This window comes from Ambystoma mexicanum, chromosome 2p (assembly GCF_040938575.1).
Source record: "Ambystoma mexicanum isolate Mex_15411 chromosome 2p, UKY_AmexF1_1, whole genome shotgun sequence".
NCBI classification, from domain to species: Eukaryota; Metazoa; Chordata; class Amphibia; order Caudata; family Ambystomatidae; genus Ambystoma; species Ambystoma mexicanum.
In genome coordinates, this window is record NC_090923.1 from 1,349,810,440 (window position 1) to 1,349,825,792 (window position 15,353).

Consider the following 15,353-nt stretch of genomic DNA (forward strand, 5'->3'; position numbering starts at 1 on the left):
GCAGCCATTCCTCTTCAACCTCTGCACTCCCTCCATGGATTGCTGCTGTGATCTTTTCCATGAGATAAATGTCCTCTGCCTTGTCCGACCATTCCATAACACTCAGAAGGTCCCTTCTCGTCCAATATCTAGCGCTGCATGCTCTCGCTTGCCAGTAGGAGAAAGTGAACCACGGAGGACAGGGTGTGCCATTGTTCATCTTGTTTTTTCTAGTCCAAAAAGTACTAACATTGGTTCACGCCCCCAGGTCTCCCCCTCCCGCGTCTTTTATCCACCCCAGGACCTCTGCCCAATACATCTTGAATATCGGGCAGCTCCACCACATGTGCCAATAGTCCTCTCTGACCCCGCAACCGCGGATTCACCATAGGGAACATCTTAGATAGCTGCACCGGGTCATATTGCCACCGGTTCAATAGCTTCAAGCCATAGAGTTTGTACTGACAGGATATTGATGTTTTGAAGGCCCTCCTGTTCTGTTCCCATCTCTGCCTGAGACCCTCCACTACATTCCTTGCTGTCTCTAGCAATGCTCTGTAAATTAGTGAAATGAGACCCCTCATCTGTGTGCCCTTCTCAATGGGGGTGAGATCACTTTGTTTCTTGTCTCTCCATTTCTCCGCCGTAAAAATATCTTTCAACCGGTGGTATCAGAGCACTGGTAGCCTTCAGATACCCAGACTGGCTTCTAGCTCCTGCAATCCTATGAATTTTTCTGCTCCCAAAGTTGACAAAATCTGGAGAGTCCACCTGAAACATTTCTGATACCTTTCTGGCTTGGGTATCTCATCCCGTACCGGGGGGAGGGGGGCCCAAATGTGGCTCATCAGAGAGGGCCATGGGGTGATTCCTTGCGCCCTAGAACCCTTCTTCTCCAGCATGGGGTCTGGCATGTATTCACATGCTCATGAATATTCCCCGTCAGGCTGGGAATCCTCGGTAAAGAAAAAATCAGTTTCAGTTTCGTTTCTGAACGGTCTTTCTACTGATAACCAATCACTGGTCTCTGGGTCATACTGCCCCCAGCCAATGACTGCCCTCTACCTAAGCCCCTCATCTGGCAGCCATCTTCAGATTTGTACCGCACATTCAAGTGTTGGGAGTCCTCGTGCTATAGCTCTCGAGCTTTTACTGTGTTTTGCCTTTTCTTTAAGAGTTTTCTCTTATTTTTCGGTCAATTCGAGCCTCAAGCTCCACCGATTCTTCTTCCGATCAACTGGGACCCGTTTTGGAATTTTTATACGCCCCTCAAGGGCAAATTTTCATCGAGTTTCTCTTCTTGGAGGATTCCGGAAGGTCTTTGAGGCCTACCCCGCCTGGTCGTGGACCAGGACAAAGGAGACACGACGCCTACTGGATGCAAGCTGTTTAGGAACTGCCCTGGATGTGGATTGCAGAATGTCTTTGAGGATGAGCACTCCCGGTGCCTCTGCTGCTTTCACGCCGACAAATCACACATGAAGGACTGTGCGTTCTGCAAGAACATGTCCGTACGGACCCTGAAAGACCGTCCTAAACGACTCGCTGACTCGCTGACTGGCTGGAGGCAAAGAGCCCAGCAGCAGGTGAGAAGAACCTTTGAGGGCGCTCCGGCGATGGGGGCCCAACAAAAGGCAAAGCGCTGCGAGCCCGTGGGCACCGGGAGCGCCGTTGGTTCAGGCTCCTCGGCTGCCAGGCAGGCCGCGATGTCCCCGACTCCATCAACCACGAGCCACCGCTCTGGCTCGGGGAAAAGGGAAGTCGGAGAACCCGGGTAAGCTTCGGGAGAAGCCCCGGTCGATCCCGACGGAGAAAGCCAAGGGGGGCGGCGAGGCGGTGACCCTCCCCCTAAGGTAAATGCCCCAGATGTGGGCAAGGTCATGAGGGCCCCGATTCACCCAGAGAAGGCCTCGATTGCAGGAGTCGTGGAGGCGCTGGCGAAGCCTGTGGAGGCTATCCCATTGGAACCGACTCCTCGGCCTAGAGTTTCCCTGCCACCCCGGAGGGAATCATCTTTTCAACCTATCGAGAAGACACCTGTGAAACCCCGGGACGAGAAAGAGGGGCGGGGCACGGTAGCCATAATGGACACAGATACCACCTCCGAAGATGAGCTGGTTGGCGTCACAAAAATCCTGGACAAGAAGTTCGAGGAAGTCTGGTCCTACGGGAGGGTTCCCGATGAGGCGGATGTAGAGAGCAACGGTGGAGCCGACGAGGAGCTGCGGTCCATGGAGGGGACGGAGGATCCCATGCCACAGGACAACACAGGAGCGATCTTGATGGCCATCCAGACCCTGTGTATGGAGATAAGGACGAGGTTGCCCTTACCCCCAGCGGATGATCCAGCGGCGCCTGGACCGTCGGGAAGCCCACCGAACAAGCAGAGGCGAATCCATGCACCCCCTCCTTTCCAGCCTTCACCTCCTTCCCCTCCGCCGAGGGATGAGACGGGAACGCAGCCGACGGCGACGGACGACGATGGTGGTGACGACAGGACAGATATCCCTCCCCTCCCGACGAAATTGGCTCCTTTCACGCCATGATCTCCAGGGCATCAGAGCTTTTCCAGCTTTGTCCCGAAGAGCAGAAGAAGGAGGGTTTCCTTTACCAACGATGGGAGGCCAAGAGGAAGACAGTCCTCTCAGTTCCGTTACTAGATGACATCTGGGACGAGGGAATATCGCTGCTCAAGAACCCGTCCACGGCTCCTGCGAAGAGGGACCGGTATAAGAAGTAGTACCCGGTCCCAGATTCTGCCCCGATGTGCCTCAGAGCTCAGCCGTCCCCGGATTCAGTTGTCTCCGCGCCGGCCAAGAATAAATCGGCAGGGGCGACGGCATCAACTTCCACTTCCCCACCGGACGGCAAGGGGAAGAAGCTGGACGCTATGGGACGAGTCATCTCGTCGGCGGCGATGACCATCAAGGCGGCCAACGCTCTCGCGATTGTGGCACGCTACGACAGGGAACTGTGGTTCAAGAGCGCTCCCCTCCTGGATTTCCTGACAGATGACGAGGGCGGAGGCCCTTGAAATCCTACAGGAAGGCGAGGTGGTGTCGGACCACGCCATCATGGTGGCCATGGACATCGCCAACACCGGTTTTCGCCAGATGGGAAACAGCGTTTGCCTCCGCCGGCGCGGGTGGCTCAAGGCCACCGACTTCCGTCAGGACGTTCAGACCAGGGTACTGGACATGCCCTTCGACGGAAACGACCTGTTCGGCAAGGCAGAAGACGAGTCCATGCAGGTCATCAAGGCGGACACCGAGACAGCCCGGGCCTTGGGTTCTCTCCATCAACGGCGGCCGTCCTTTCGGACCCGCGGAGGCAGGTCTCAAGGTGCCTCCAAAGGATTTGGTGGCGGTTCCACATCGTACCGCCAAGCGGCCCGCTCATTGTCGCAGGCCGGAGGACACCGTCGTCATCAAGAAGGCCAAGGTGACAAGGCCTCGGCGAAGCAAGATTGAACCAGCCATGACGTCGGGCCCCCACCCGAGCACCCCAGTGGGAGGCCAGCTGGTGAATTTCGTCAGCGCATGGGAGTCCATCTCCAGTGACCGTTGGGTTCTGGATGCTCTGGCCAACGGGCACACTCTGGAATTCCAAAGAAAGTGTCTCCGTCTACCACCCGTGGCCAGGAAGGAAAACCACGTACCACAGCTACTTCTGGAGGTACGAGCAATGCTTAAAAAGGGTGCGAATGAAATTGTCCCAAAGAGGCTCCGGGGCTCCGGAGTATACTCGCGGTACTTCCTCATCCGAAAGAAGACCGGCGGTGGGCGACCCATCCTGGGCCTTCGCCGCCTCAACAAATACATCAAGTCCCAGAAGTTCCGGATGCTCACCCTTCAGCACGTGCTGGAACAGCTGGAGGAGGGCAACTTCCTGTTGTCGCTGGACTTGGAGGATGCTTACTTCCACATCCCCATACGCAAAGGACATCGAAAGTTCCTATATTTCTTCGTCCAAGGGCAGCACTACCAGTTCAAGGCCCTGCCCTTCGGGTTGAAGTCGGCGCCAAGGGTCTTCACCAAGTGCCTGCCACCGGTGGCGGCGCAGCTGCGCTTGCAAGGGATCCACGTATATGCCTATCTGGACGATTGGCTCATCCGAGCAAAGTCAAGAGAACTCGCCGTCGATCACACAGCGTAGACCGTCCGCCTGCTCACGGAACTGGGATTCTCGATCAACTTCTCAAAGTCCCACTTGGTACCGTCGCGGAACGCCCTGTTCCTGGGAGCTAGACTCGACACAGTGGCACGGTTGGTTTCACCGTCTGAGGAGAGGACGAAGGCCATCCTGGGCAAGGTACAACGGCTGTTGACCATGGAAGTGGCCAGGGTGAGGTCCATCAAGTCCCTGCTCGGCATGATGTCATCGTGCATTTACCTCGTGCGTCTGTGCAGATTGCGGATGCGGCCACTACAGGAGTTCCTCGACGCCTGTTGGATACAAGCGGTGGGCAGCTTCGAAGACAAGATCGCCCTCAACGAGACTTTCCACCAAGCAATCCGGTGGTGGGGCAACCATGCGCATCTAGCGGCGGGCATGGACTGCCAGACCCCGGAACATCAGGAAACGGTGACAACGGACACCTTCCTGGAGGGATGGGGAGCGCACACCGGAGATCTCCACGCAAGAGGCCTTTGGGTCCCGGAGGAGAGGTCACTACACATCAACGTCCTGGAGCTCCAAACCGTGTTCTGGGCCCTCAGGTCTTTCCTCCCGTCCCTCAAGGGCAAGGTTGTGAGGCTCTTCACCGATAACACCACCATGATGTTCTACATCCGGAAGCAGGGGGGCACCAGATCCCCAGCCCTATCCAAGGAAGTGAAGGATCTGTGGCCCTGGGGATGTTCCTGGTACCCTTCCATCTGGCAGGAATAAAGAACACCATTGCTGATTAGCTCAGCAGGGAGCTGCGTTCTTGCCACGAGTGGGAGCTTCGGCAGGATCGATTGGATCTCCTCTTCCGACGATGGGGCAATCCACAAATCGATCTATTTGCGACGGCGACGAACACCAAGTGCCGGCGGTTCGCCAGCAGGTTTCCCCAGCCGGGGAGCATGGGCAACGCATTCTCATTCCCCTGGGACGGCCTGTTCTTGTATGCGTTCCCACCATTGCTATTGCGACTCATCAGTCAACTCAGGCGGTTCCGCTGCAGGATGATCCTCGTCGCACCGGTGTGGCCGAGGCAGATCTGATACCCGGACCTTCTGGACATGTCAGTGCCCCCCCAGTCCAACTGCCGACGGTCGCGGATCTTCTCGCCAGGGAAGGAGGCGCCATCCTACATCATGACCCGGGATCGCTGAATCTGCAGGCCTGGCTCCTGCAGCACTAGAGTTTGGAGGGTACGATATCCCGGCGGACTGCAAGGAGGTGTTTGCAAAGGCCAGGGTGTCCTCGACTCTTAAGTGCTATGGTCACAAGTGGAGGAGGTTCTCTGTCTGGTGCTGTGCACAGAAGATCAACCCTCTACGGATTACAGCCCCTCAAGTGCTGCTGTACTTGCTGTCGCTGGCCAAGGCGGGACTGGCGCATGCATCCATCAAAATTCATATGGCAGCTATCTCCCACTACACCAGAACTCAGGGGCGGTCGTCGCTGTGGTGGCACCGCCTGGTGAAGGAGTTCATGAAAGGACTGTTCCGCTCGTTTCCGCTGGTGAAGGCTCTGCCCCCGGCGTGGGAGCTCAATGTGGTGCTGACCAGGCTCATGGACCCCCCATTCGAGCCTTTGTATTCGGCGCTGCTGAAGTTATCGTGGAAGACAGCGTTTCTTGTGGCCATCTCCTCCGCACGACGAGTGGGAGAGATCCAGGCCCTCTCCTGTAAACCTCCATACCTGACATTACACGAGATGAGGGTAGTGCTGAGGACGCACAAGAGTAGTGCTTCATGTCCAAGGTGCCGTCAGACTTCCATCTCAACGAGCCCTTGGTGTTACCTGTTTTCTTCCCGTCGCCTTTGTCACCGGCTGATAGGACTTTGCACTCACTGGATGTAGCTAGAGCGCTGAAGTTCTACGTGGACCGCACGAAGAGTTTTCGGAAGACATCACAGCTGTTTGTGAACTTTAGCCTTGTGAACCAAGGGAAGAGTTTCTCCAAGGCTTCCATTTCCAGATGGCTCTCCGCTGCATCATGCACGGTCACCGGTTGGCAAACCGACCGTTGCCCGGCCATCCGAGAGCCCATTCAACCAGAGCGATCGCTGCTACTACAGCGTTCCTGTCTGGTGTGCCCATGCTGGACATCTGCAGTGCTGCTACGTGGAGGTCGATGCACACCTTCACGAGATTCTATTGCGTCGACTGGGATTCCAGGGAGGAGTCCAGAATCGTCCAGGCAGTGCTGCGCAACCTGTTCGCTTGAAGGTGAGCCTGGTGAGGAGGGAAGAGATGCTTAATGTTAAGTTGTTGAAATGCTTAATGTTGAGCCTTGCCACCTCCCGTGGTTGTGCATGTGTGTACTGCTATGTATTCTTGTATTCATGAGCATGTGAACCCATGCCAGACCCCATGCTGGAGAAGAAACCAGTTACTTACCTGTAACTGTTGTTCTTCAGCATGGGTCTGGCATGGATTCTCATGCGATCCCTCCCTCCGACCCCTCTGCGTCTCTTCTCTTGGTCCTACTGCCATTTTATGTGCTACCAAATCTGAAGATGGCTGCCAGAGGAGGGGCTTAGGTAGAGGGCAGTCATTGGCTGGGGGCAGAATGACCCAGAGACCAGCGATTGGTTATTAGTAGAAAGACAGTTGAGAAACGAAACTGAAACAGATACTTTGTTTACCGAGGATTCCCAGCCTGACGACGGGGAATATTCATGAGCATTTCAATCCATGCCAGACCCATGCTGGAGAACAACAGTTACAGGTAAGTAACTTGTTCCTTCTGGACATCCCAGTAGACCCCCAAGTACGGATGTTCTCTGATTCTCCTCAGGAGTTGTCTCCTTGGGACCCAGAGCCATTCCCCAATCTTTGCAGGGTGCATATGGTGGTTTTCCAAGAAAACCCACTGTTTTTCAGGGTCTTCCCTCACGTGTGGGACCATCACTCTGAGCTGGGCTGCTGTGTAATATAACATAAAGTCTAGGAATCCCCGCCCCCAACCCCGGTGTTTTGGCAGCATCAGTGTGTCATAACCTACCCTGGGTTTCTGATTCTACCACAGGAACCGCATCATTCAGGCTTTGGCCTCTCTCAGTAGGGTCTCCGTGGCCCTAACTGGCAGCGTCTGAAGAGGTAGAGGGCCCTTGGCAGGAGGCTCATTTTTAGGGCATTAAGCCTTCTCATCCATGAGATTTGTCCTTTTCCCCCATCCCACCATTTCCTTGAACAATGTGTTAACTAGAGGGGTGTAGTTGGCATCGCCCAGATCTTCCCCACACCTAACAATAGTGACTCCCAGGTAGCGTATACTTTCAACTTGGATTTCCAACCCTAGAAGCCGCAACGCCTCCACGTCCATTTGGTCATCTTGTGCAAAGGGGAACACTACTCGCTTTTCCTCGTTTACTTTGAAACCTGAGAATTACCCGTATTCCTCAATTATATGTAGGGCCACCCGGGTATAACTCAATGGGTTCACCAGGTTTAACAGGATGTCGCCCGCATATAGGCCCACTTTCAGTTGTTCCGCAAGTACCGCCATTGTGAGCGCAAACAGGAGTAGCGAGAGCGAACAACCCTGCCTTGTACAGCTCATCAATTTGATGACCTCACATTGACCGGTACGGGAGCTACTGGGGATGCTTACAATGCCTGTATCCCCTTCAGGAACCGGTCTCCCAGCCGATATTTCTGCAAGACCCCATAGAGAAAGCTCCAGTCAACCTGGTCATAAGCCTTCTCAGTATCTAAGGCGATGAGCACTGGATTGCCCTCCCTTTTCAGTGCAGCCTCCATCAGATTTAGCATTTTGCGCACTGTATCGGCCCCTTGTCTTCCCTGGATAAACCCCACCTGATCATAGTGGACCAATTTTGGTAAAGATCTTCGCATCAACGTTTAGAAGGGAAATGGGGTGGTATGACTTCCAATTCTTGGGGTCCCTCCCCTCCTTGGCTATGACTATTATTAGTGCTCTGCCATATAACAGGGTGGGCCCTTCCCTGTGGCCAAGATGTTTTTAAACAGTTTAGCCATATGCTGGACCAGGCAGTCCAAAAAAGGCTTATAAAATCCTGCCGTATACCCATCGTCGCAGGGAGCTGAACCTAACTTCAGTCCACTAATGGCTCTAAATACCTCCTCCTGTGAGATCGGCGTTTCCAGGGTTGTGACCTCACTTTCCTGCAGAGCTGGGAGGCGCACACCTCTCGGGAAGCTATCCAGCTCCTTCCCTACCACCCTCTCTTCCCCATACAATTGCTCGTTGAATTCCTGTATAGCTTTCCCTGTTTTGGAGTGTGGCGGCCCCCCTGGGTCCACAATTTCAGACACCCACCTGTCTGTCCTCTGCCCCCAGAGTCTCGACGCCAGCAGGGTGTCCGCCTTGTCTCCATTCTCATAGTATCGTTGTTTAAGAAAATGTAGGCCAGAGACCACCATTCCCCACCTCAGATCTCTTTAATTCATGCTGTTTTTCCCTCACCATCCTCAGTTTGTCTTCGTCCTACTTCCCTCCTTCCACTTTACCGGCTTCCAACCCACAGATATATCCCCTCTAAGCTTCTCCATCTGGAGTGTCCTAACGCTCTTCTTGGCAGCACCTCCCATATCAGGAGTCCTCTCCAGGTGGCTTTAGCAGCTTCCCAAACCGTTCCCAGGTCCACCTCCCCGGTGTCGTTGAAGCTAAAGTAATCCTCTATAGCTCCTCTCATTTCTTCATTTGCGTCCTTTAGCAACATATCGTTGCAGCGCCATAATGAGTCTCTGGCTCTAAGACCCGTCAGTAATATACCCACGTCAACCATGTCATGGTCTGACCAACTATAGGGAATGATCTCACTGGTGGATAACCTCTGGGCATGCTGGTGATGCACAAACCAGTAATCCAGTAATCAATCCTCGTCTGAGACCCGTGGAAAGGGGAATAGAAATTGAAACCTCTTTTGGCCGGGTGTAGCTCCCTCCATATATCAACTAGACCCTGATCGTTCATGTACCCAAGGAGGCCCCATTCCGCTTGTGTGTCGCAAGCTCCCGGTCCGGGCCCCCGCTGTGGTCCATGGGTCGATCTGCCCACATGTTAAAATCCCCCCCCTAGTAAGAGGAGTTCCACCATTCGGGTAAGTATGTCTCCCATGGCTCCAGATAGAAATTGAGGCTGTCCCGTGTTCAGGCAATATACTGTGGCAATGGTCACCTTAACTGGCTCTATGGTTCCCGAGACCACGAGGGCCCTCCCGTCTGCCCTCCTCCAGGTCCATGGGTTCCCTATGTGGATTCTCCGATTTAATGAGCATGCCTACTCCTCCTTTCTTGGTGGACCCCGATGGCCAGAATACCTGCCCAACTTGAGCCCCCGGGTATGTGCCTTTCTTCACCTCACATCAACCTTGTTCCCTGCACCATCAGAAAGGCCAGGCCCCTGGTGCGGAACTCCCTTCCCAATAGTGATCGCTTTGTAGGCGAGTTCACGCCCTTAATATTTAAGGTCCCATCCTAAGTGCATCAGCCCGAACTCTGTATCAATGCGTGCCATTCTGAGCATTAATTGAATCTTTTGAACACTCCAATCCTCGAAATAACCGTGAATTAACTGCTGCTAGAATGTCCCCCCCCCGTTCACCCCTACGCCGATGCCCACCCTTCTGTACCCCTGGGACTCTCTGTGCTTGGGTGTTTTTCCATACAGGCACTTCTATTCCACTCTGCTGAACGCAGCCATCACCTCCCCGTTCCTTCCCTCCCTTCGTAATCCCCCACCCTTTCTTGCAACCCCCCCCCTCGAGACCCACTGATCCCTCTCACCCCGGGACCCCCTCCTTCCTTGCGTATCCCCCCCTGTGGTGGACCATCAAGGATGACCAATGCTTCGCCCACCATCTCCCATGTAATCTCCCCCCCCCCCACACCCTCCTGTCTGCTCCCAAACAGTGCGGCCCAACTAGGGCCTGCATTTACATCCGTCCATAGTTCTCCACTGGTATCTCAGTCCTATTTCGTCGCCGGGGGAGTATTGAGCTTCTTGTATCTCCTGCCTCCTGGCATTCTTCTCTTCAGGCGTTGGAAGCCCTCCTGGCTCAATTCCATTGCTGCCCCACCGTCTCCCCTGAGGCCTTCATCCGAGATGTTCTCCTTTAGGACATATAGGACCTGTTGCGCCTCCTGGTCACTTGTAATTCGGTAGTCCACCTCTCCTCTTTCGAAGGTTAGCGCAAAAGGAAAGGACCAGCGGTATCTAATACCCTTCTCCGTGAGCCATTGGGTCAAAGGGCAGCAATCTGCGTCGGGACAGAGTAAAACCTGATAAGTCCTGGGATACTGTATCTCCCTCGATTTGAATGCTGCCCCGGTGCTTGGCTTTCTCAAGCACTTCCATCTTCTCCCTGTATCTCAGGAAGCGGACCACTATCAACCGCGGGCCCCTACCTCCTCCACCGCCACCTCTATGGGCCCTCTCCAACTGGACATTCTTCCCTCTATCTGCCACGAAGATGGAGTTAATCAGACCTTGGACCTTTCTCCCCACAGCCGCACCCTTGTTCGGTAGTTCTGTGAATGTGCGTAGGTTATTACGGTGTTCTCTGTTTTCGAGGTCATCCATTTTCAACAGTGTATCTTCTTGCCTGGACTCCAGGTCTGTAAGCCGCGCCTCATATTTCATGTCCAGAAGGTTGACCTGCAGATGGTTATTTTCCATTCCTTCCATTTTGTCCTCAAGCTTATCCATTCTTCCCTTGAGGTCGCATATCAAAGTTTTGGACGTCTGTCCAAATATAGCCTTGATTTCTTGGAAGATGTCTTTTAGGTCATCTTTGATAAGGGCCGGGGCACACCCATCCCTCAGCCATGGTGTCCTTCGTGCTCAAGGTGTCGCCTGGGTCCCTCCCTGAGTCTCTCCTGAAGCGCTGTAGAGATCTTATCCCGGATCCAGGACTCCTTTGCCGTAGAACCAAACCCTTGGGTCTCTGCAGTGTGCCAGGTGTATCAAGCCCGTATCAGGTCGGCCGATGCCTGGCCCAGCTCTCCTTTGCTGGCCTGATCCCTGTGTAGTCTCCTCCTGGCTTGCGGTATATCCCGGTGCCTGGGGCTTAGAGCTCACTAATAGCGGCTGCTCTCATGGCTCTTATTGTACTCCTGTGTTAGGGGGGGCACCTCATGTCACCCTAGGCTTGTGCTCTCAGGGTTCCAATGCATTGGTTGTGTTGTCATTCAGCGGCTTTGGGGGGATAAGCGGCTCCCTGCTCCCCCTTGCTCTGGGATTCAGGTACCCATTCCAGCACTCCAAGTCCCTGCTCCCCTGGGTGGGCCCTCGCTGGCATGGGAGGTGCATGGAACCCAGTCCCAAGTCCCTGCTGGGCCTGCAGCGTTCCCCGGGCCACCTCCAACCCAGTTGGCATCCCAGCGACTCGCTCCCCTCTGGTCTGCTTAAGCTGTGGGTGGCGGCATGGAAGACCTTGCCCCCACACTTCTGTGGCTGTGGGCCCAGTTAGGGTCAGGTTTCGCCTCTTGGGGCTCGTGGCTGCTCCTCACCTTCAATACTCCTCACGTCTCGGGGGCACCCGCCACCTCTGCAGTCCAGTCCTCTCCGCTGGGCTGTCTTCTTGCTAAATGTCCTTTTAGCTCCGCTGCCTCAGAGCCTAGCTGGCACTCTGACAGCTCGCAGGGGTGGAAGGGGTGCCCTGGTGCTGCAACTGCTTCCCCGCAGGCACACTGTACAGCCCGGGGTTCCCGCCTCGCTGCTGCACAGCCTGGTCCGCCTTCTGCACCATCGCCTGGGAGCCTACGATTAACTGTGGCTCTGCTCAGGCTGTATTCTTCCGATTTCTGCTGGGCCAAAAACGCTGGGAAATGTCTCCCTGGTTGCTGGGGGTAGCCAGTAATCTCCTCACTGATGGGGTGTGGCGGAGCTCCGTCCCTACATGGCCATCCTGGTCCGTGCCCCCTGGTTGTCCATGTAGGCTACCAAGTTATTCATTCAATTACCATTAATGAAGGTACAGCAGACCAAACTCTGAATAGGGCAATATGCATTGATTCAGACTGAGTGTTCAAACACCAATACCAAAAATGATCAGACTATATAAACGACACATTATAAACATAGCGGTCATAATTCAACAAATACTGAGATTGCATCATAAAGCAGCCAGTCAGCAAGTGCCTCACAGTTTCAAGATTATTCTCCAACTTGCAGATTCGACATTGTCAATCACCCATGGTTATCTTCCATTGCGTATCATGGGTTGCTTTCACTGGCAATTGATTTGTAAGCATAAGGAGCCTAAATCTACGAATAAACTGATCGGGGCAACGAATTAGATAGAGTTGAGCGCTAAGGTAAGTATATACCGTGCCCTCCATGAAGCCATTGTGAAGTTCACTTGTTCGTTGGAAGTTGCTCTCCCAGTCCTTGCATTTCATCTTAGACTTATAGGCATAATAGCCCAATCAACTTCCGTAAGCAGCAAATAGCAAGTATTCTATTACCTATTGCAAATAGCAGGTATTCCTTTTAGTTCATGAAAGTCAAACATTCACAAATAATTGCACCTCGCTGTATGATAAGGACTGAAAACAATGTGGTCAAGTGCAAAAATTGCAGTTTTGGCTTAAACCCCAGTTTCACCTTTAAACCAACGTGGGTGATGCTGGGCTCATTGCGCCCAACCTTTAAAAATTGTCAGTTCCTACACATCTGAAAAATTGTCATTCCCTTGAGAGGGATTTAGTTCTCCTGGTATTCTCTTCAAAGAAGTCCTGCACATGATTTAACTGGCCATAATATTGCTTCATATTTAACAATAGTGACAATTGATATATTGGACACAGCAAAGTAATTCGTTCATTTGCTCACCAATGGCAACATCACCTGAAAACCTTGGCTCTCTTTTAATCTCAGTCGATCAGCCTCTGGATGCCTGCCCCTTCTAAGTAGTTCTGAATCTGTATCCATTAACTGTGCAATGGTATTTGTACCTTTCTGGTTGCTTCCAATCTGTCACCTGTATCCATGCTTGAGCACTTGTACACTCTGTGATGTTGCTCATCTGAATCCCCTTTATATGCTGGGGTACGTTTTCTTTTTTTCAATGGAATTCTATGTCTCCGCATCTAAACTATAGCCTGTACCTTCCTCGTGGCTGATGTTCTTAAAAAGCGTCCTGTACCTTTTCTGGAACAAAAGTACCCTTGTGGATTCCTAATGTTGTCCTTGAAATGCCATTTGTTTATTATTCTGATTGCAGAAGGATTTAGTAGGTAAGGGAACTGGAAGGGAGTTTCGATGTTTATTCTGATCTCTGCAGGGCAACGTATCAAACCTAAGGGTTGTGATCACTACAAGGGGGTGTGACCAGAGATTTTGGATCTCTTTCTCTTAATGTCTTTAGTTCTGGGGGAGGGGGGAGAACCACAAAGGTGTCTGTACCCCGCGCTTCAACATTTCTTAAGATGACCCCAGTAGTAGTTCCACCATGCTCCTTTCTGCCACCTAGCCTTTGCACCTTGTAGCGGATACCGCCACCTCTCTTCTCAGGCAAAAGGATTCCAGAGAGCGACAATAGTTTTCCGTTAAAAGATGCCTATATATTGGAGTTGCGAATACCTTCTCACTACATAAGCAGATTTACTTCTTGTGCAGAGTTATAGAATGTCAAACTGCTGACATTCCGGATTGTGACACATGGCACCCCTAAAAAGAATTAAGCAGATTTAAAAATCCTCCTCCTATTGTTTGTGAGCCAATCATCCAATTTGCATTTGAAGAACATAATTTGCATTTGGGTACTTGTGACTGAAACGGCAGGACTGCACATATCTGGCACAAATGATAAGGGATCACAAGTTGGCTATGGGTAGTGCCAACTGTGGCAGGTTGCTCAAGATCAGAGACCTTGTGCTTGCTATTTCTGCTTGTGAAATAGCTCAGGGCATTTAGCTCTTGCCTCAGAGGTGTGTGACCTGTGTCAGATCTGGAAAGGGCCAACTGAGCCCATCTTGCACCTGTGGTCAATAAATTGATTACCAATAAATTTGGTTACAATAACACCTGTTGCATGTCTTGGCAGCAGAAGATATCCAGCGTTATACCGTATAACACATGATGATTTTATATTCTCATTTGGAGGTTGTGTTAATTTAATGTGTATTTTATTTGCGTTGTTGTTTGGTTTCACAAATGTACAGAATTCCAAAGAACGTATTACCAATTTTTGTTTTGAGGTTGGTGGATTGACTGTTACATTACCTTTTCTCCTCAGATCCAGCACTGGGGCAATGTGGAGTGGGCCCATGACTATGAATTCAAGGATTTGTGTGCTCGCACAGCAGCTGGGACTCTGTTTGTCCACTTTTGCTCCGAATCCTCTACTGTGAAGCACAAGCTACTGCAGGATTGAGGGCTTCTTCTGGCAACTATTTAAGAGTGAATGCCAAACACCTTTAAGACTTCAGAGTGGTTATTCACAAGACTTGGGTTCAAGTTCATATCTAACGATTGTGCACTGTAGAGCGAGAATAATGGTACCCAATGAGATGGAACGGGCATTCCTCACAGATCCCTAGAAGAAGAGAACACAGACTGCCTTTGAGGAGGGATCCACCACAGGCTTTGACAACAGAAGTATCACTTCAAGACTACACCACAATTGGTAACCCCACGTGTTTGTAGAACCATCATGAGGAATCCTGCATGAATGCAGAACCATAATGAAGACTCATCCATAACTCCACGATAGCTCTGTCTACGATATCCATAGAGCTTGGAACATATCTGGCCTATATGTGCCTACCTTCTTATGACATTTACCCTAAGATGCATTTGACGGCAGTGGCACATTTGTTATGGACTGGCACTGAGCCCCAGGCGGCACAAGAACTGTGATGTAAACAGACCATTCCACCCATCTCCCCTGACCTACCACCTAACCAACCTCTAAATCTGTTAGGATTTGTTAATTTGTTCAACAATCAATCCAGCTGTGTCTGCCTGAATTAAAGGTGCTTTGTCCTGTGGGTTCTTAATGGATGTCTTGACTCCTTTCTTATAAAGTGCAAGGCGCAGTCTATGACTGAACCAACGGGTACTTAATTCTGCAAAAATAAAATGGTCAGTATATTATGAGGTTTAAACTTTACGTTTTGTGCATGACCTTTACAGATTACTCGTTTTCTGGCTCTCATAGCCCAATATCTGACTCTACAATCATTTATTTAAACTCTTATCAAACTCTACTGGTGCCTCATACTGG

The 15,353-nt window shown here is 52.1% G+C and overlaps 1 protein-coding gene across 1 annotated transcript in view; it reads left to right on the forward strand.

The window, feature by feature from the left end:
* The window catches only part of ATPAF2 (ATP synthase mitochondrial F1 complex assembly factor 2), a 380,402-nt gene extending 365,276 nt beyond the window's left edge, over positions 1-15,126 (forward strand). Inside the window, exon 10 of the mRNA XM_069646388.1 lies at positions 14,364-15,126. Coding sequence (XP_069502489.1) covers positions 14,364-14,501 — 138 coding nt within the window. The 3' untranslated portion in view covers positions 14,502-15,126. The remainder of the gene's footprint in view (positions 1-14,363) is intronic.
* Positions 15,127-15,353: the final 227 nt, after the last annotated feature.